The sequence below is a fragment of the Seriola aureovittata genome, chromosome 17, assembly GCF_021018895.1.
Source record: "Seriola aureovittata isolate HTS-2021-v1 ecotype China chromosome 17, ASM2101889v1, whole genome shotgun sequence".
In the NCBI taxonomy this organism is placed as follows: domain Eukaryota; kingdom Metazoa; phylum Chordata; class Actinopteri; order Carangiformes; family Carangidae; genus Seriola; species Seriola aureovittata.
The window spans coordinates 7,120,655-7,141,582 of record NC_079380.1 but is presented as its reverse complement, the minus strand read 5'-3'; the positions used below and the strand labels follow the sequence as shown (position 1 = coordinate 7,141,582).

Sequence of the window (20,928 nt, the reverse complement as noted above, 5' to 3'; positions counted from 1 at the left end):
CCTGTAATTTCTGTCCCAGAAATGAGCTGCTGCTCATGAGAGAACATCTCCAACTGGAGATCCCACCAATAGCTCGCTCACACCTCCGTCCCTCTTTGTGTGTGATGGCCTCTTTCTATTCTGTCTGTCCGTCGCTTGTTATCTCTGCATCTGTATTCTCTCTGCCTTTTATTATTCCTATATCTTCCCCTCTCCTCCTTTTTCTCACTCTCCTCTTCTGTTTTATTATCTTTCCCTTTCCCTTTCTCTCTGTCTTTCTGTCCCCTTCAGGCTAACCCTCAAACCTCCATCAGGAGCAAACAAGGCTCCTTGACATTCAATTTCCTGCTTGCCACGCACTTCTCTATTGTATGTGCTTCTCCTCTTTTTCTAGGACTCTTTTTGTGTGAGTTGAATAGCTGGATGGATGTGGCATTGGACGAATGAGCGGGCAGAAGGATGGATGGGATGGATGAGGAGAGAACTTGGCTGTTTTTTTTTTTGGTTTTTTTTGGGGGGGGGGTGGTTTGGGTGTCAGCCGTCCTGGCTAAAGCTTTAACAGCAAGGTCACTTTGCTCGGATGTTGTGGCGATTTTCTCCCCTTCTCTTAACAATAGTATACTGAATGTGTCCAGGAGCTGTCAGCAATGAAAACAGGGAAGAAAGACTGGCACCAAGTATTTTCGGTGTTATCTCTGATAAAGTTGTGATGCCGTACAACGTGCTGCAATGTAATAAATAAAACCCCTTTAAAAATAATTGTCTTTAAAAGTCCTCTTTATAATATATTGGGAGAGTTGGTCAAAACATTAAAAATCATTTTAAATGAATGGAAAACACTATAAATAAGAATCTATAAAAGTCTCTTAAGTTTATTAAAAAGTTTTTTGTTGACATCTTTACATTGTCACTAATTAAAAGTTGTACTTTATTAAAACATTAGATTGTTGTAATCCTTACAGTATTATATTGTCCAGAAAGAAGGTAAAACATCAGTTACTATTCAGCAAGATTTTGCAGTTGGCTTCATAAAACATTTGACATTTTGACCGATTCGTTTTCATTTTTCAGTTATCAAACCGTTCACAGCTGCAGCCTCTTATGTTACTGGACGAAACAATTCATCAGATACATCCAGTTGTTAAATACACAGAATATTTTTGACTGGATGTGAATGTCTGTAACTTGAGTGATGAAGTTACACCATTGGTTGGCCCGTTGAGTGTTAATAGTTTCCCGATTTGTTGTTGCTCTTTCAAAATGATTTGGCACCAACAGTGTTGCCAGCTTAGCACCTTAACTGACTTTTCAGCCCCTTTTGGCATCTTCTTTTTTTTAAAAAAAAAGCACCTTGTGACAAATTTAGCAACTTTTTGGACAAACATTAGCTAAAAAGTTTCCAGCTAAAGAGTCTGCCGGCACACCTCTCTCTGCCACTCATTCCTTTGACCACACAGCAGCAGATGTGAACGAGCTTCTAACTCTCTCTCGGAGTGATAATTTTAAGTAAATATAACCGAAATCACATCACAGTTGTTGTCTTTAACTTATGTGTAAGATGATTTTGTCAGACAATGACAAATTTCTTTTTCACTAGCGCCTCAGTGTAATGCTTCCTTATGATACTTTTATTACAAATTGTAATTAACGAACCAGCTAACTAACCAACTATGTTCTCAACCAGGCTATAGCTAGCTAATTTATTGTTTGATAAGATGGCACAGCAAGCAGGTATAAAACTGCAAGTCAGTCAATCCAGCCAGTCGGAAATTACTTAGTAATTAGTGTGTGTGGTTGTGTGTTTGTGTTCATGAGCCTGTTCCTGTGTGTGTGTGTGTTTGCAGTGAGTCCTGTTGAGAGATAAATGAGTCTGGTTGACATTGTCTGGAACAGGTGGTGAAGTCAGCAGGGAAGACACACAGACAACGCTCATTCACACACACACACTTACACACACACACTCACACACACACACACACACACACACACACACACACACTCACACTCACACACCCAATTTGACTTCAATGCCCATTTTCTGGCTTGTTTGAGAGTGTAGCCAGCCTGAGAGGATAAAGAAGGAAGAATAGGTTGCCTTTGAATAGCCCCCATATTGAGTGGCTGATGTATTGATTACAGAGGCAGAGAACCTACATTAATCATTCACAGCATGTTTGATTGACTGATTTATTATCTTTTTATGAACATTGCATGCTATTTATTAGCCACTGTGCGAATCAGTGAGTGTGTTAAAGGAACAGTTCACCGTAGAAATATAACTCTGTGTATCTAAGCTCTCCTATGTCACTCACATCTTTAAAAAAAAACACTAAAACTACAACATGCAGACCAACTAATAACACGTACGAACTGATGAATTGTACTTATGTGCTCTGTATATGTGTGTGTTTCCAGGTGAGTGTGGTTCAGGACTCTGTGAACATCTCAGGACAGAACACAATGAACATGGTGAAGGTTCCTGACTGCAGGCTGGCTGAGGAGCTTGGAGATTTGTGGGAAAACTCGAGATTCACTGACTGCTCCCTGTGTGTTGCTGGCCAGAAATTCCAGGCACACAAAGCCATCTTGGCAGGTGAGGGTATCCTTTCATTCATCATACCTCGAAAAACACACAGATAGAATCTTTATACTCAGGTGCTAAGAGCTGACCTGTTTTCTCATGTTTACGAAAATTGGATACTTTTTCATCGTTCAAGTCACTGTGTGATCTTGACAAGGTCATGGTGGGACACAGCAATATTCTCTCTGTTTTAACGTCGCGTTTGCAGTAAAACATGAACTCAAATGTGTTAATAAGTTGTTACACTTTTCGGGAGCAAGGAACGGGCACAGCAAACTTCTGTTGTCACATCTTGGTAAATTCAAAGGAGTTAAAACATATGAACATTTCCAAGATGGTGGTTGTAACTGTCATGTTATGCTGACAGTTATTCCCCTGCACACAGAATCATTAATGGAGCTGTACACACAGTAATAGAGATGTTTACCACAGAGCTGTAGCACTGTACAGTTATATACTGTTGATATTTCTTGTTTTGTAAAATGTCAGAATATAGTGAAAACTGCCCATTCAGTTTCCAGTTTACAAAGATATAAAACAGAAGTAAATCCTCACATATCTTTCAGATAATTCACTAAAAGGAATATTGATGATTGGGGTTAGTGACAGTGGTAATTGGTGATGATGATTTTTTGCCATTTTTCCAATTGATTTATTGACTGACCCAAAAGTTTTATTTGTTACATACACACAAACAATATGTGTAGAGACGGAAAAATTCTAAATATACATACAGTGGGGTCCAAAAGTCTGAGACACTGTATGTATAATTTATATAAGTATTAAAATAAATGTAAACATGTATGTCACAATTTTAAGGTACTAATATTTTTCGCACTAGATCACTTCCAAACTAATATAAGTGGTGGGTTTTATGTTGTTATTCATGGTGGAGTTTTGTCATTATCATCCTGGGTTTCATTTCAGAGTTTTAGTTTCCGTCTAAATGCTATTTCAAATGCTTTTCCACTGTGACAAGAATTAAATTCCGGGGGAAATACTTCATCAAATTTTTAATTTTAATGAATAATTTCTGCTTGCCACAGGGATGGTTAAATTTGAATATATGCGATACCCATACAGGAATCAACTATTGACACCTTACAGCACCTGTGCGTCTTCTTTGGCCTTCAGGAATCCATATCGATCGAACATGGTTATGGAGACGCTCGCACAAACAAACAAACATGATGCATTTTCAGCAACTTGTTGCAGATATTGACACTTTGATGACAGCCGGCGTCAGATAGTGAAAAGTTTGAGGGAACTGGTGAACTGTGTGTCTCTGTGGAAGCAAGGAGAGGCTGTTCATTATTGGATTTGTTGAAATGTGTGTGTGAGGAGCCATTTTAATTATGTGCTGCTGTGGTTTGGGGTCTTCCCCTCTCTCTCTCTCTCTCTCTCTCTCTCTTTCTCCTTCCCTCCTTCTTTCTTTCTCTCTCTTTCTCTCTCTCTGCTCTACTTGGTCCAGATGACGTCCCTCCTCCTCGTTATTCCCCCTCTCGGCTGTTCCCGTGACAACTCTCCCGGCCGTTAATCGCCGTGGAGACGGACAGAGAGGGATCAAACGAAGGAGGGAGAGCAACTCAAATTGGCTGCACACTGGCCATGTGATCTTTGTACCACCCAGTCTTTCTCTCGTTCTGTCTCTTACCTTCTCTTTATTCCCTCTTCTCTATCACTCCTACCTTTTCTCAATATCCCTCTTTCCCCTTTCTCTTTCATCTTCTCCTTTTCATTCTTTCTTCCCCTCTGTTTTCCTCCTCCAGTCACTCATCCCACCTCCTGTCTTGAGTTTTCTCCACATATCCGTCTCTTCCTGTCAGTCTTTATTTCTTTTGTCTTTTTCTCTCCTCAGCTCCATTTACTGCCCATCGCTGTCTACTGCTCTCTCTCTCTCTCCCTCTCTCTCCTCTCCCTCCTTTCACTTTCCTTCACCCTCTCCTTCTCTCGCTCTCTGTCTCTCTCTCGTCCACCCCTTCCCTTTGTTGCTGCAGTATGAGCTCACCAGTGCTGAGCTGCACCAGACAGACTTATTGTAGGTTTGTCTTCATAGTCCTACCTGGGCTAAGTTTGGTTTCAGTGCTGTATCTCTAAGCTAGCTTCATGATTAAAGCATTATTGAAAAACAATACAAACTAACTTTGCTGACTTTGCCTGACATGCGAAAGAAAGGATTGATACCAATATATGAATAGTTTGCGATACAACTGAAGCTTATGGAAATTAACCAAGAACTAGACAAGTCTGGTTGTCTCTGACTTCTAGAAGCCCTGTAATCTGGAGGACTGGATCTTCAAAGACAACCAAACTCCCTCTTTTTACTTCTCTGTTAAGTAGATTTTTTATTTTTTAGAAATCTTGTTTTATCAACTGAACAAAAACCTAAGTTGTCTGGCCAGCTTCCCTCACCTCCCATGTAAACAAAACAATTTACCTCTTGAGAGGATGGAGGTGTGTGAAAGTTATTTTTTTATGTCTATTTCACTGATCCTCTAAACAAGCCTGACAGTTGAATAGTTAGACAACCTCAACCATCTTAAACATCAATTCAATTTTTGATCTTCTACAACTTTAAACTTCTCACTGCTGGCCTATACCTCTGACACTGACTTTCACATTCATATACACTTTGTTACATAATCATAAATAAAAGGAATTAGGACCTTTTTTTTAGCCCTAAAAATATCAGGACAACTCATTTGATTTGCATGAAAACATTCATTGAATGTTAGCTGCTCATGTCCAGTGTGTTTGCTTCTCTTTGGCTCTTTATAAGTAAAGCTTTGTTGATACTCAAAGGTTCAACTTTTGCCATTTTGTATCTGTCCTAAGCTTGTACATGACTCTGACCCTGAGCTGCAGCACATCGTAAACACACTTATGAAAGCTGAATGAGATAGGACCTGATGTCAGATACTGTGTTGTTTATTTAGTTGTTTATTTTAGTTACTACCACAGCAGCAGCTGCTGACATTTCAACCACCATTGTTAACTTACTCATTCACTTAATGAGTCATGCCCACATTTTGCTTTGATTATCAGTTTAATACTTATTTGTGGCTCGTGGAGGGGTGATGGATGAGACCGTGTTTCCAAATGAGTAATTAAACGGGTAGCTAGCTCTGCAGTTAATAACTCATTATTAAGCACTTAAATTAATTAGCATATCACTGACTTTGACACATACTTAATAATGTGTTAAACATTTGTTAAATTTTAATCACTAGTTAATTAAGCATTTATTAGTGAACAGTAATGTAAAGTGTTACGCAGTGAGCACATCATCAGACAAAGTGAAACATATCAAAAGAAAATGACACTGGTTGATATGTGATTCTCAGTAGAAGGCCAAGCTCTAACCTTTGTGGAGACACTTTCTTCCTCTGCTGGTAAATAACCGACCGGTGATCGAGTTCAGCCTCAGCTCCGTCTGTGAGGTTCAGCCTCAGCCAATGCCGAAACTAACCACTGTAACGGCAGGGATGATAAGAAATACACTGTGTTGTTGCCCTTAGCAGAACTACAGAGACAAGATGTGTCGATTATTTTAAGCATGCAGAATTATCATCCAACAGTGATTTCAAGCAACAGAAATTGGACTGATTTATGTAATTTGAAGTGCTGTGGTTGGATCAGACACCGAGCACCGTCGGTCTGTGCAGGAGATTAAACATGACCTCTCCAACCGGGGTCATGCTGGTGATAATAAGAAAAAAAACAGCCTGTGTTTAGCCTTCAAAGCAGTGGAGTGAGTTCAAAACACAAACACTAGAATTATCCCTATGTCCCTGTTATTTCAATGGCTGCAGAACTTTGCAGCCACTGTTTCTGACTAAACTGAATTTATCTGTGTTTGCTTCTCCTTTATAAAATCAATAGTATGAAATCGGGGTGAAAATTTGATTATAAAAATACCATTTGCGTTGCAAACACTGTTTACCGTTTTCTTTTACTCGGAGGGACCTTGGAGCATAGTCTGAGCTGTCCTTGCCTCAAGAGGATTTGTATACAGTGCGGAACAGTTTTTGATTTGTAAAGACATAACAGCTAAGTGAAAATCACTTAAAACATATGTTCTCATTTTAAAAACTGTGTGTGCTCATTGATGAAAAAAGCCTCATCATCCCTCTATGCTACCATGTTAAAATAGTCTATGCTTGAGTGGCAACAGGTGACCATGTTGTCAAAACAGGAAGACAGACAGACTTTAATTAAAGAATAATGTACCAAATAAGCTCCAGTCATGTCAGTCTATCAGCATTAAATGCCGGCTAAACACACCTGAGAGGTCGTCACGAGTCTGTCAGCAGGAAGGAGCTGCAGTCGGCTTTCTCCACATGATGCTTCTACTGCTGTCACAGCTGTCAATCATATGCTCCGGCCCTGTGGCAGGCTGTTAACGGATATCAGAGACCTCACCATGTATCAACATTACACACAATAACAAACCCCCCCCCTCTCTGTCTTTTGTTCCTCTCTCTGTCTCAGCTCGCTCGCCGGTGTTCAGTGCCATGTTTGAACACGAGATGGAGGAGAGCAAGAAGGTGAGTCGAGCACTTGACTCTGTTGTTCCTGTTCCCTCAGTGGCGAGTTGAATGTCTAAATTCTAATCTTTCTCTCTGTTGCGTCAGGAAGCGCTCACCTCTCAAAAAGCGTGTCTGCTCATGTTCCTTCATGTCTTGTTGACCGCAACTCTATTATCTGGTTTCCTTAAAACCACTATGTGCAGAATTTCTCTGATTATTTGGGCTTTGAAATTATTCCGAAGCCATAAGGTGTTGTTTGTAGACAAAATGAAACAATACCACTGAACATTAGTCCAGTCTGTGTTGCTTTCGGCTCAGTGTTCTTACTGTTTCCAGGATGAAATTGTGGTTGGAGGAGCAAGGCTTTCCGCCTCTTTTGGGGGAGCTGTCCCTAGAGGGTGCCAAAGTTTGAAGCTGCCCAATACTGGAAATTTGAGGCTGATGAAATCTAATTATATATCAAAAGCACATAACATAAATTGTCTAACATATTCACATTTCTGTACAACTGAAATTTTGGGCCAAAATCAGTTCAATCAAATGGAATCACAATAATCGGAGGATTTGCTTGTGGGTTCAATGTCAAACAAGTTCATCTTTAGTTACCTTTGGATGTAGCGGATATGAGCTGTGTTGTATCATCCACTTTTCTTTAACGCTCCTCTCTCTGAGTATAAACTGCTCCATAAAAAGGGGAATGGTTTGCAGACAGTTATGATTCAAGAGTTGATGGCACAAATACATATTTCGAATGCATTGTGTGCTAACTGACAGTTAGCACGTTCATTAGCTCGCTGTTTGCCCCTTCAATAACTTTATTGAATGAAACGATGTAATATCCTGTGATTAAATGCCACAAGAGAGTAAACAGCCTAGCACATGAAATAGAAAGTAGAGAGCTTGGAGAGCTTTTGTGACTGACTAGCTGTTAGCTCAGCAGCTACAGTAGTTTAACAACTACACCTGCAAATAGACACGACATCACCAAACATCTGGAACAAAAGACATGATATGTCACTTCCTGATGGGACCAAGGCTTTACTTATTGACCAACATAATGTACAGGCTAGTACTAATGTATCTTTGATAAGCTAATACTGGCTGATCATTTTGGCTTTACTCTGTAAAAGTATTATAAAAGTAGCAAAACAATCAAGAATATAAATCTACGGATTTGCTGTTACATTTCTTAACCTTAGCGTCAAGTAGTGTAGCATGAAACCGCTTATATGGTATCTTAAATCGATCTCTTTGAAACCAGCATTTACCACTGCTTCATGTTCATTTTTAGTTGCCCTGAGTGCAGTTGATATTCTGGATGCATGAGATAGAAGTTTATCTTTGTGGCTGAGTGTATCTGTGTGTATGTCACCACTGCGTTTGGTTTGTGCATCATGGCTTTTCTCTTCTGTGTCCTCTGTGATGTCTGTGCGTGTGTGTGTGTGTGTGTGTGTGTGTGTGTGTGTGTGTGTGTGTGTGTGTGTGTGTGTGTGTGTGTGTGTGTGTGTCTGTGTGTGTGTGTCTGTGTGTGTGTGTGCGCGTACGCGCGCGTGCGTGTGTGTGTGTGTGTGTGATGCAGAGAGTCCTCATTGCCACAGTTGGTTGTGTTCATGTGATAGGAGGTGGTGAGATTGAACCTTGGTGATTTAGCCGTCATGTCAGCAGAATATTGATGCCTGCACAGCTCGAATGGGGAAATTATAAAGCACAGAGCCAGGAAATGCATCTTAATTGCTGTTTAAATGGGTGTCTTCATCAGAAAGAGGGAGAGAGGGGTGGGCCACGTCCCTATACGATTCAGAGAAAACAGATAGATGGGTTAACACTCCTCTGCAGCACTCTATAGAGGAGAGACAGATGAGCTCATAAAGAAACACTCTAATAGAGGACTGCTCTGTGAATACAGTGGAGCTTCAGATACTGTAACTACACAACTGTTGTCGATTTATGAGATTCTGTGGAAAGCTCGTCTTCACAGTAGTGATGGAAGACCTGTTAATTCTTCTCATGTGACCTCCGATGTGGTTATGTGGTGCTCTTTTCCCTTTATTTCATTAAAACTCTCAACACACTTTGCTGTCAAAAATTAGCATCAAGTTTTCATCATTTGTATGTGAAAACAGGCTGTAAAAGTAAGAAATCACAGACTGTGATGAAGATCTTTTTAATATGCACATGCAGATTCTGTGTGCATTACAATAATAGTAGAGATTGATGTTATGTGTGCTCACATGCCTTCATATGTTTACGTGTGTTACCTGAATTCCTGTAAAAGGGCACTGTAGCAGACTCCGTGCTGAAAGCTCAGCCCAGCTGCTTTCACGCGTTCCCGCCATTATTTCTCATCGTGTTTATGCTGCTGTTGAGCGGTCAGAGTTGACACAAATGCACTAAGCTGTTGGTATACCCAACCTGACCCTGCTAAAACGCCGCTGGTCACCATGGTGACAATAAAGCGCTGTTATAATTGGTTTACTGCTTTGTTCTGCCTCTCAGTGTGGAGGGAAAGGTTCAGGTTACCCTCACTGTGCCAGCGTGCGATAAAGCCTACTTTGCTGGCTGCAGGCACCGTCAAGGAATGAATGCTCAGGATTAATTTTCAGGAATCAGCTGAAAAGAATTAAATAAATGTACTAGAATGTAGTTTTGCTGAAACGTGTTCAGACTGTTCAGAGGATCCTTCAAGTATTTTTTTTTTTTCTTGTTTGGCACTTGGAACATTTTGCATCAGTGCATGGCTGACTGTCCCTGTGTGTGTGCTAAACAAGGTGAGTGAGTTTAATTCAGGTAGAATTTGGGATATTCAAATGAAAAAAAAAAAAACACTCTGCTGCTGCGCGTGGTTTTGATGGATTGTCAAAGCATCTGTCTTTTTCTTCTTTTGCCTTTTATTTCGTTAAACCCTCTGTGTATTCTCTCCTGTCCTCTCCTCCTGTTCAGAACCGTGTGGAGATAAATGACGTGGAGCCAGATGTCTTCAAAGAAATGATGTGCTTCATCTACACGGGCAAGGCCCCCAACCTGGACAAGATGGCTGATGACCTGCTGGCTGCAGCTGACAAGGTGTGTGTGTGGGGATGTGTGTGCACCTGTTACTGTGTACATTGACACACAAGCCAGTATGCATAATAATAAAACCAAAAATACACCCGAGAAGCTCGACTCCTGAGCACATACACTTGCACAGTCGCATCCGAACATACTTTAGAAAGAAAATCTAAACCCATCTACTGTGGGAGGTGTACACTGTTTACCTTATACTGACTCAATGATTCCTGTCTCTTCGTCTAAACACACATTACTCCTCTGCTCTTCTCTTTCTTCTGGGTTTTCTCTCATTATTTCCCCAACATTCTTCAAACTTCTTGCCAGTGCTTTGTTAATAGTGTCATGCTGCTCATTGTAGAGCTTGATTTGTGCTTTTTAATTGCTCACAGCAGGTCTAGTCCGGTGTGTTATGACTGAATCAGCCATTCATTAACTTATTAAGTAAGCTTATTAATTTTTAATGCATGTTTACAGCAGTAATCTTGTCAAGAGTTTAAAAGATTTGACAACAACTATCTCCTATAACATCCTATAACAGCAGGCTTTTCCACTTCAGTCACTGATTTAGCCAGTGATAAAGGGATGTTGTTGCACCAGCGTTATTTTTTCAGACTTCAGAAAGCTGCCTTTCGAGCTGCAGAAGACATCAGACGATTGTTTTCACCTGCTGAGTAACACTCCTCATAATGAGTAAACTAAACTTTATGTGACATTCGTAAAATGTGTCTTTAATGTTGTCAGCTTGTCTTTGGGACTCCCTGCCTGAAGACCTGAGGCTGTTATTATTATTATTATTATTATGTACTGTATGTTGGTGTTTCTTCCCCTTACTTGCATCCTTCCTTCTTGAATGAAAAGTGCTTGATTGCAATTCCAAATTAGCATGTTTTCTCTAACCAATAGTTCAGAAAACAAGACGTCTCTTAAACAGCCCAGCATGAGTCCTACTTAGTGTAAGTTCATTCATATCAGCCCCTTTACATCATTAGTGCTAAATCGAAAAATTGTGATGACGCAAATCCCCCCATAGTCTCTGCTGATCTCTTACAACTCCTCGATGCGTTTATGAAATTGAGATGATATTATTGTTCCTTGCAATTTTGTAATCAAACACACTGGAAATAATTTTTTACCTCTCAAGTGATCCTCTTCTCCATCATCACTCCCCCTCTGTTTGCATAACTGTCACTTTTCTTTCTCCTGGCCATATATTTTCTTATTCAATTTAGGCTTTGTTGCCGCTGCAGTGGAGTAATGCTGTGTTTCCGTATCATTACACAGTGCGACAACAGTTGCTAGTGGCAGCATTGTTTAAGTAATTTAGTTTACCTGTTGTTTCTCCTCTCGCTCTCTCGCTCTCTGTCACTGGCAGTACGCTCTGGAGAGGCTGAAGGTGATGTGTGAGGACGCTCTGTGCACGAGTCTGTCTGTGGAGAACGCCGCAGAGATCCTCATCCTCGCCGACCTGCACAGCGCCGACCAGCTCAAGACGCAGGCTGTGGACTTCATCAACTAGTGTGTTCAATCAATCCATCTGCAGAGCTACTTCCACACTTATGCAAACATTTTTTTCCCCTCTGTTTCACACACTCATACACTTAGCTTTTTGTCAAAGGAAGTCATTCATTTCAGTGGGAGCAATTTTTGTCTCCAGAGGAAATTTAATTTAATCCCCAGATCAGACCATTTTGCTGCCGTATCATATCGGGCCATTTAGTAAAAAACTTCAACTGCTGATGTTAATCATGTTGCAGGCAGCCTGTTTAGGTAAGATGGGGCCTATTAGCGTCAATGACTGCTATTTATGTCCACGGAGAGGTGATTGATCTAGTGTTTGAAAACAAAACGCTTTTTCACAGTCACTACATAAATTGCTCATCAACTTCCCTCTGTTGTCTGAATTCTCTGTCTCACAGCCAGACACATTTTACATCCCTTTGTTCAATCCTCTGTCCTCCCTCTGCAGCTTTACTCCATCTCCTGGCCTTGTTCCCGAAGGGGCTCCATCTCCCTCCCTCCTCTCCTCACTCCTATTCCTCCCTCTCCTTCCCTTTTCTCCCCTTCCTCCCTCTGCTGTTCTGTGCTTAAGAGCTCGTGTGAGCCTAAAGGTGTTCAGTAATGCAGATTTCTGCCCCTAATCCCTGTCATTAATTGTGGTTATGGGCGTTATGACAATTTAATTTGCGACAGCGTTGTTGTGGTGGTGGGAAAATTGGCCACGGGGGACTCCTGGCCAGCAAAGCGTTATCAACCCTCCTCCCGCGGACACAATCGACAGCAACAAGAGCAACAAAACAAAAATCAATTTAGAGGACGAATATAGAAAACAGACGACACGGAGGAACCAATAATCCTCCCCCCAGTAGCACCTCAACCTCTTTCCAGACCAGTCTTTACAAGCAGCTTACAGTCATTTAGTCGAGACAATGGGAGTCCTCTTTATCCCACCTCTTTCTCATTTATTCATCCTCTCCAGGGATGTAGCAGAGAGCAAGCCACCCAAACTCTCTTTATCCACTTTGTTTATTAAAAAAAAAGAAGAGTTTACTCACTTTTTTTAGCCTAACATGAATCTTTAGGCTTGAGTAAATTCATAGAATAAATCACAGTAAGTCGTGCAAACGCAACTTGAGTAATTGAAGCAAAGGTTTTTTAAGGCAGGAAAAAAACAGTGCCTTTCTGAAAGTAGGCTTTTTTGATAATAGTGGTGGTCTGCCTCATTATTACTGCTGACTGGAGGTCATAGTTTGGCCTCTTTTTAATTTACCTTCACATCACTGCTCCTCACCCTCCCTCGGTCCCCTCCTGTCCCTCTCTCTGCTCTTTCATTACTCTCCCTCACCTCCCTTGTTTTTTCATTTATTTATTTATTTGTCACTGCTGCTGTCTTCGTCTCTGCTGCCTTGGTCCACCCCTCCTCCTCCTCCTCCTCCTCCCTTTCCTGCTGTGACTGCTTCCCTCATGCCCTTTCGCTGGCCTCTTGCCTCAGCCTCAGCACACTGACCATTACTGTAAGCAGGGGTTCACTTCCTCCACAGAGACTAAGGTCAGAGGTCGGCTGGAGGTCTGGAGCTGCTGTGTGTAAGAGTAGGCATGCCAAGACATAAACACATACGAACACACACACAAACACACACAAACACACACACACACACACACACACACACACACACACACACACACACAGATGCTGTTGTTTATTTACACACAGTGAAACATGAAAAATGTCATTAAAGGCCACACAGTGGTGTGCGTGATAGTGCAGCCCAGCACCCTGAGGGTCTCAGGGTGCTGCCACAGGGTCGGTTGGTGGAAACACACATCTGATGATCACCACGAATAAAACTCATCAGCAATTAACTACAAGATTTGTCCAACTTTTTGGGGCTTTCTGTTTTCCACTAGTTCATTATCGCTGAAGCTCTTGAGTCGCACAGCCACAGGGAATCCAAATAATTATATAGCTTAAAATTTCCATTCATTTTTAAGAGTGTGAGGATTTCCCATTTTATAATTTATAATGGCAAACAAAAATGATTAAAAAAAAAAAAGATAAATTAGGATCCAGTAATTAGTAGTTGTGTGTAGTTTCTCCACAATAACCAGCTTTGTGCTTTCTGTTCTTATATCACCTCACTCACTGTTTATCAACTGACACCAGGACTTCCTGTTTTCAGACAGAGAGAGATTCATTGTAAAAAAATAAATAAAAAGAAGTAGAAGTAGAAATAGCCCAGTGTAAAAACATTACATTTCAAGTAAAAATCTTGCATTCGAAATTTCAAGTTATCAGAAACACACGACAGGTCTACTCTACAAAAGCACAAAAGTATTAAAAAAGTATTAAAAGAATTAGTTAGGTTAACAAGTCAAAATAGTAATTCATAGTAAATCTCAGTAGATGTTGGGAAGTCAGGAAGTCCTAAGGGGTCACAAACAAAATCTAATGGGTTGGGAAATAATTAACAATATAGGAGAGATAAAAAACAAAATTATGTAGATTTTTTTTTTCTCACCTTTCTCACACTCTGTCTAGAGTTTTACAAAAAAAAAAGAGCAATGTGTGAAGGAAACATAATTTACAGCTCATACAGCTCCGTGTTCACAGCTCATAACTCTATGCAATGTGATGTAGGGTTTCAAGTAGGTATGATAAGATAAGATAAGATAAGATAAGATATGATATGATATGATATGATAAGATATGATATGATATGATATGATATGATATGATATGATATGATATGATAGAACTATAGAACCATGACTCAACAGACTTTGTCACCACTTGCCCACATACTGTATTTATGATCTTTGAATGTCTTCTTTTTAGCCGCATGACGTTTTTTCTCTCAGAAATGACCTTTGGGGTTAAACATTTAAAAATATAAAGTAAATAACAGCTCTGCCAGCTGGTATGACAAATCCTTACTGTCTCAGAGCTGCACTCCACACAGATTGAGTCATATAATCCCAAACTCTTGAGAAACTGTTTTATTTGTGTGCTTTTTTTATTTGCTTGTCCACTTAGTTTGTTTCCTTTGAATATTTTCTCACTTTTTTTTTACCTCTGTGTCTCCTCTCTTTCCCTGCAGTCATGCAGCTGACGTGATGGAGACATCAGGCTGGAAGTCCATGGTGATCTCTCACCCACACCTGGTAGCAGAAGCCTATCACTCCCTGGCCTCGGCCCAGTGTCCCTTCCTGGGTCCCCCGAGGAAACGCCTCAAACAGTCTTAGTGGTCCAGGGAGAAACTCTTCAGTCCTGACCCTGCTGTGTCTTCCTGTACCAGCAAACTCACTGCTCCTCCCTCCCAGTCCTCCTCTCACTCCTACAGCATCCAGAGACGCCCAAGACTGATACCCAGGACTTGGCTAGATATGGCTAGGGGAGCTACTCAGCTGGGCAGAACAGAGACTGGTGCCACAGAGGAGGTACTACACATCTCTGTAGGTGGGGATGGGGAGAAATCTATAAGATCTGATCCAGGATATTTATGGATTGCAAGCTCAAAGCCTCACGTATTCCGTATATCCTTCATCTTCTACGCTATTGGAAAAGCAAGAACATTAGTCTGCAAGTCAGTCACATAAAGAAATGATCTTCTGGCTTGAAACGGAAATGTCAATGCTGAGTCCCTGTAAATACAATCTTGTGACATATTGTCTTGTACAGTGTCTTGAGTGTTAAAGCCCAAAATGTGCTTGCATGAAGACAAGTGAAGAGGATCAACCAACCAGAAAGTGAAAGACTATTGTGTTTGTACAAAGTGTTATTTTTCTAGAACATAAACAATTCTCGGTTTGAATGAAAGAAGACAAATCTGAACACGTTTTAATGTACTCTGTTTGTAGCATATGTCTTAAAATGGGCAGACACTGTGGATTAAGCCTGAGTTTAACCCTGAATTGTTGCCTCTGACTAATTTTAGAATTTGGGTGAATTTCTGCCTCATCAGCTGCTGTTTGACATGTGGTTTGAGGGCGGTAATGACACCTGATTGATGACCTGAATGATCAATGATCTGTCTCTCGGGTGATATCTGTCAGGTCAGAAATTTTGGTTGGCTATTTTGTACTTGAAGCAGTTCCACAGTCCAATTTCCTACATGGCTGCTATTTAAAGAGCCATTACAAACTGTAGTGGGCTTGTTTTAATGTTGTTGTCTTTGAGTAGTATTTTACATGTTGTGGCTTAAACTATACGGTTTTTGCTATAATAGAAAAGTGTTTGCTGCAGAACAGACAGACCATTTTGTCTGTATCATTCAGCCATCTTACTTTCCGTCAGGGCTGAACAGTTAATTGAAGTAATAATGATAAATTTATTTATATAGCACCTTTAAAAACAGGTTTTACAAAGTGCTTTGACAAACAAATCAAAAGTAATGATAGTCAAAAGCAGGACAAAAATAAGGTAGAGTTATATCTATTCAATATAGATAAGGACAATTAGAGGGAGCAGATGTCATATAAAAATACACACATGCACACAAACACAGTAAAAGCAATAAAAGGGTGATATGGAGATGATAAAAGATGAAATTACAATTTAAAAAGACGATAAAAAGACAACATCACATAAAAGCAAGTCTATAAAAATGAGTTTTAAGAAGTGATTTAAAAGAAGTTACTAAATATTATCGAAATCGCAATATGGCCAAGTGCAATATCTAAATGCCAGGAGTCGCAATGTGAAAATCCCAATGATATTTTTTGAATATCGTTCAGCCTTACTTTCCGTTCATAGTGTAACACTAGCTTTCTCTCTTTTGTCAACATTGTTGATGATGAGGATGTCGTTTTGACCTTCGATCCATGCTGACGTTTAGTGTGAGCTCCGTGTCGTGTCCAGTCCGTTGATGTGTACAGTGTGAGTATAAAAGTCATAGGTTCAGGCCATGCAGATTAAAATGTGTAGCGTGAGTTAACACAACGTGGAGGAAGAATAAAAACACACAGTGTCTGCCCAGCTTTAAGGAACAAGCTTTTTATTCACCTGTTGATCACAGAACATTCCCAATGACTGAAACAATGTGTTGGCCAACCTGTAAAATACAGATTGAATTTCTCTGGCATGACGGTGTCATTTTAATCCTTGATATCTTCATTATTGCTCATTATGCAGTTTGGTCAGTTACTGACTCATTAATGTGTGGCCTCTTTCAACTTGCTGCCAGATCAGTGTGTATGAATAACACGTTTCAGTTTCAACATTAATCTTGTCATGATCAAAGTGCGATGCCCAGCACACGTGCTGTTCCCCCTGTCTGTCATATCCAGCTGTATCGCATGTAGACTCCTCTCTCACTCATAGCCACAGGCCTGTTTGACTTGTCCGCCGTGGGCTTCCTTAGAGAACACACAGGTTGTAATCACTTCTGAGAGAGTTGGACCTTTCTCTTGGACAGTATTTTAACAGGGATTTCTCTGTGTTGACTGAAGTCGAGGCCTAGTGGGCTTTAAGGAAGCTCATTCCTGAGCCCTGCAAATCGCTCCTCATCAAACAGTCAGCCCTGACCACCCTTCTTTGGGGATATTCCGGCGTTGTCCCGACGCCCATCAAACTGAGGGAAGGTTATTCTTGATGCAGGGAGCATACTGTAGCTTCATGATGGAGCACATACAGTACTAGTAGACTGTTGATTCAGTTACATCATTCATATGTGCTGAGCGGCGTCACATTTTGAACACATGAAGATGGAGGTGTTCAATGCAAAGATCATTTTTAAAAATGTATATTTTAGGGGACATTTTATAATCTGCCATCAGACAGACCGGACCACCAATAATAAAAAGTACAGCTGGACAATACTGTATATTATACAAAAAGTTATTAATGGGGCTTATAGTGAAGATGATTATCTCAGTTGTCAGAGATTCGCTTAAATTTGTGTGCTGTATTTTGTCCACACTGTCAGTGTCTTGTATGTGCTGTGTGTGTGTGTGAACTGCCAAAGACAATCCATCTTGATGGACAATAAAGTTGTACTCCTCAGTGCTCCCTAAAATATCCCATTACAGTGCTGGGTCATATGACGGAAATCACTATCACACATACTGTGTATTAATGGGCATATTTATGGATATTTATATATATCACAATAAAACATAAAATGATAAATTGATTTGCTGGGAATCATTAATTTGGAACAGATTGGTGTAAAATGATATCAGCTACATGGATACAAGACTACAGAATCAATGTGAGGCCAGAAAAAGGAGAACAGGGTTTGATAGCGTATCCTTTATAATGCGATAACGATGACCCTCAAATAAGCCTCCCAGCCAATATTTCTAAGTTTGAGAATTTCCCTGTAAAGGTCAAGGTGTGTGCATGTGTGTCTGGCTGAAAAAGAAAAACGTGCGAACATTGCAGGCATATGGTGCTCGCTGAGTGGGCACGCATGTCAGCACAATGTGCTTTTTTAGGAATGTCCCTGAGATAGGAGGAGGCTTTGTTAACCGGAGCCGGGCCTGTCAGTGTGACCCTCTTCATATGAGCTGGAATTTGAGGCACCAGGTTGTAATTTTATTCCTGGCTTTGATAGTCAGCTTGTGTAGCAGCTTGCAGCCAACCTTCTGTATCTTTGTAAAGGTGTGTGTTTGTGTTTGTGTGTCTCCACTGGCCTTAGATGAGACAGTCAGGGGGAGATAGATGGAGCGATGCATGTGGAGAGGCGTACTCAGTTGTTATGCATGCTGTATGAGTCTGTCACACCCTCCCTCCTCTTCGCTCTTCCTCTCATGCCGCCGCCGCACCTCCCCATCATTCACTCCTCCTTTCATGGGAGAGAGGAGAGCAAGGTGTGGCAGGTCAATGCTGTGAAAGCCTGTGACAAGCTCTGCATCTGTGTCAGCCCGCCATCACTAAAGAGGAGGAAGAGCCAGCTGGAGATTGATGCCTGCTGGTCTGCACTGCCCAGCAGGAGGAGGAGGAAGAGGAGGAGGAGGAAGAGGAAGGATGGCACTGAGGAGAGCTGGGAGTGGAAGTTTTGAGTTCATGGGCTTGAAATTTAAACCTCAACTATTTTGGTGTCAGCGCCACCCCAGACTCGACTCGAGCATCTCTATGAATATAAATATGGTAGTAATTTTTCTTGAATGTCCCAAGAAAATTGACCAACACTATGACCATAAGCTGATTTTTTCAATACACTATACTCACTTCAATATATATATATTTTTTTATTTACTTAAAGCAATTATCAGCATATCTTCGTAATGAGGCATACTTTAAAAATTAGGTATGAGTTGCAACTAATGCCTTATTAATGGTTAATTAACTTAATATTTTATAGATCATCAGTACAACATTGATAAGAACAACTATTAGGTTGCCATGTCAAAAATTCAAAGTGCTCCCAATGGAATCTTTGTATTTTTAACATGCTTGCCTCAAAGCAACTGGACAAAAATCCATTTATTAAATGAGTTTGGACACTTGGGGGCAGCACAACAAAAAACAAAAACATTGTCACCTTGTGAGGTTTTTATGATTAGCAAACAGTTGCGCATCTAGGGAATGCAGAGCAGCATTAGCATCAGCAGTCATTTGGAGTCATGTTTGTGTCCATATAAGTCCAGCGTTCTCCTATTAGTTTTGTTTTGGTCTCCACCTCCTCCACTATGTCCACCAGCGAGTAGCTAACTTTGTCTGTCCACTGTTTGATGCTGGACAGGTTGTGTAAAGAGCTTTTTCACTGCTGCCTGAAACAGGGCTGATGAGACAGAAACAAAGCAGTGAAGTTGGAGGCTGTAAAATCCAAATTGAATAGTTTGGTGTTTGTCACATCAAGTAACAATTTCCACAAACACATGGTCATATGATATAAAAATACTGATACAGCTGCTTTACATTTCAGTAAATCAATTGTATCACAACATCTAATGAGGCGTGCTTTAGAAATCGTAATTAATGCTGTAATTACAGTTAATAATTAATTTATTAATCGGAAAGATCAGTAATAAGACATTAATAAGGACAACTTTTGGGTTGCCAGGTTGTGAGAAATCATTGGGTTGGTGAAAATCTACTTTATCTTTTAACAGATTCATCATGAGGACATCTTTAAAGGTTTGACCACTTATCTGCCGGAAAAAACATTTAGACCAGCTTCTCTTTACTGACAATGTGCTAATATTTATAAACTCAGACTTGATGGATGACTATACTTGAGGAAGCCTTTATTGATTACTTACTTTCATTCTGAATCGTTAAAAGTGAGAAACTCATATCGTTTATTAATGATGTATTCATTTTCTAATATGTCATCAAATTCTCAAGTATTTTCAAGCGATTTGGTAACATTAATAAAGCCATTAGTTACAAGCTGTAAAGACTTTATGGACTGTGCCTAATTACAAAAAGTGGTACCCTGTCATCATGTGGAGCCACCAACTCATCTCCGCTGAATGCAGCATAAGCATAATGCAACCTTTGAGAGGAGATATTTGACCGTACTGTATATCCTTCATGATACCGCAGGTAATCCACTCAGATGGTATCGTCTGTGACAGGTGAGGGGAGCTCAGGCCTTGGGGCAGAGAAATGGATGGATGAAGTGACAGGGGTAATGGATGGATAGAGGGATGAAGAGTGATCGGGTGTCATACAGGTGGGATAGGGCCAGACAGATAGTGAATGAAGGAGCAATGGAGGATGGATGGCCGGAGCACCTCAGACATTGACAGCATTGAGAGATTTGTCTTCTTTGTACTCCATTTGTCTTGTTTCTCCTTCTCCACTGTGTCCGAGCGAGTTAAATCTCATAAAACTATTTACTCTGACAATGCAGCAGCGGTAGCAGCAGGATTGGTGGTGGTGGTAGTGGTGGTGGTGGTGTTGGTCTCGCTGTGGTACTGTTGCTGCTGGGGAATGTTAGGAGTTGCCATTTTGGAAAGGAGAATCTCTTGTTCTGAGATGATTGTCTTTGTCTTAAGGATTAGTTGATATGCACAAACAAACTGCAATCCACAATTAACTGTTTGCTAATAACGCTGGATGTAGAAATTAGAGGAGAAAAAGAACCAGACAGGGGAGCTGAGTCTCACACACACACACACACACACACACACACACACACACACACACACACACACACACACACACACACAATTACGCAGGTATATATGAGCTGCTAATTGCTTTGTGTGCACCAATCTGTCCTGTGAATGTGCCGGTGCAATATTGCGGTGCTGTGGGTGTTTGCCCAGCTCATAACCGCAGACCAATGTGGCGGAGACAAGCTCATATATTAAGATAACCCCGAAACGGAATGGAATTGTATT

General features: G+C 40.7%; 1 protein-coding gene across 3 annotated transcripts in view; it reads left to right on the top strand.

Moving 5' to 3' along the window:
• Nucleotides 1-17,761, top strand: part of spop (speckle type BTB/POZ protein) — an 86,449-nt gene extending 68,688 nt beyond the window's left edge. For all 3 annotated transcript variants that reach the window (XM_056401462.1, XM_056401461.1, XM_056401463.1), the window contains 5 exons: nucleotides 2,395-2,572; nucleotides 7,052-7,107; nucleotides 10,030-10,152; nucleotides 11,510-11,652; nucleotides 14,733-17,761. In XM_056401462.1, the coding sequence (XP_056257437.1) occupies nucleotides 2,395-2,572; nucleotides 7,052-7,107; nucleotides 10,030-10,152; nucleotides 11,510-11,652; nucleotides 14,733-14,877 (645 nt within the window). In that variant the 3' untranslated portion in view covers nucleotides 14,878-17,761. The remainder of the gene's footprint in view (nucleotides 1-2,394; nucleotides 2,573-7,051; nucleotides 7,108-10,029; nucleotides 10,153-11,509; nucleotides 11,653-14,732) is intronic.
• Nucleotides 17,762-20,928: the final 3,167 nt, after the last annotated feature.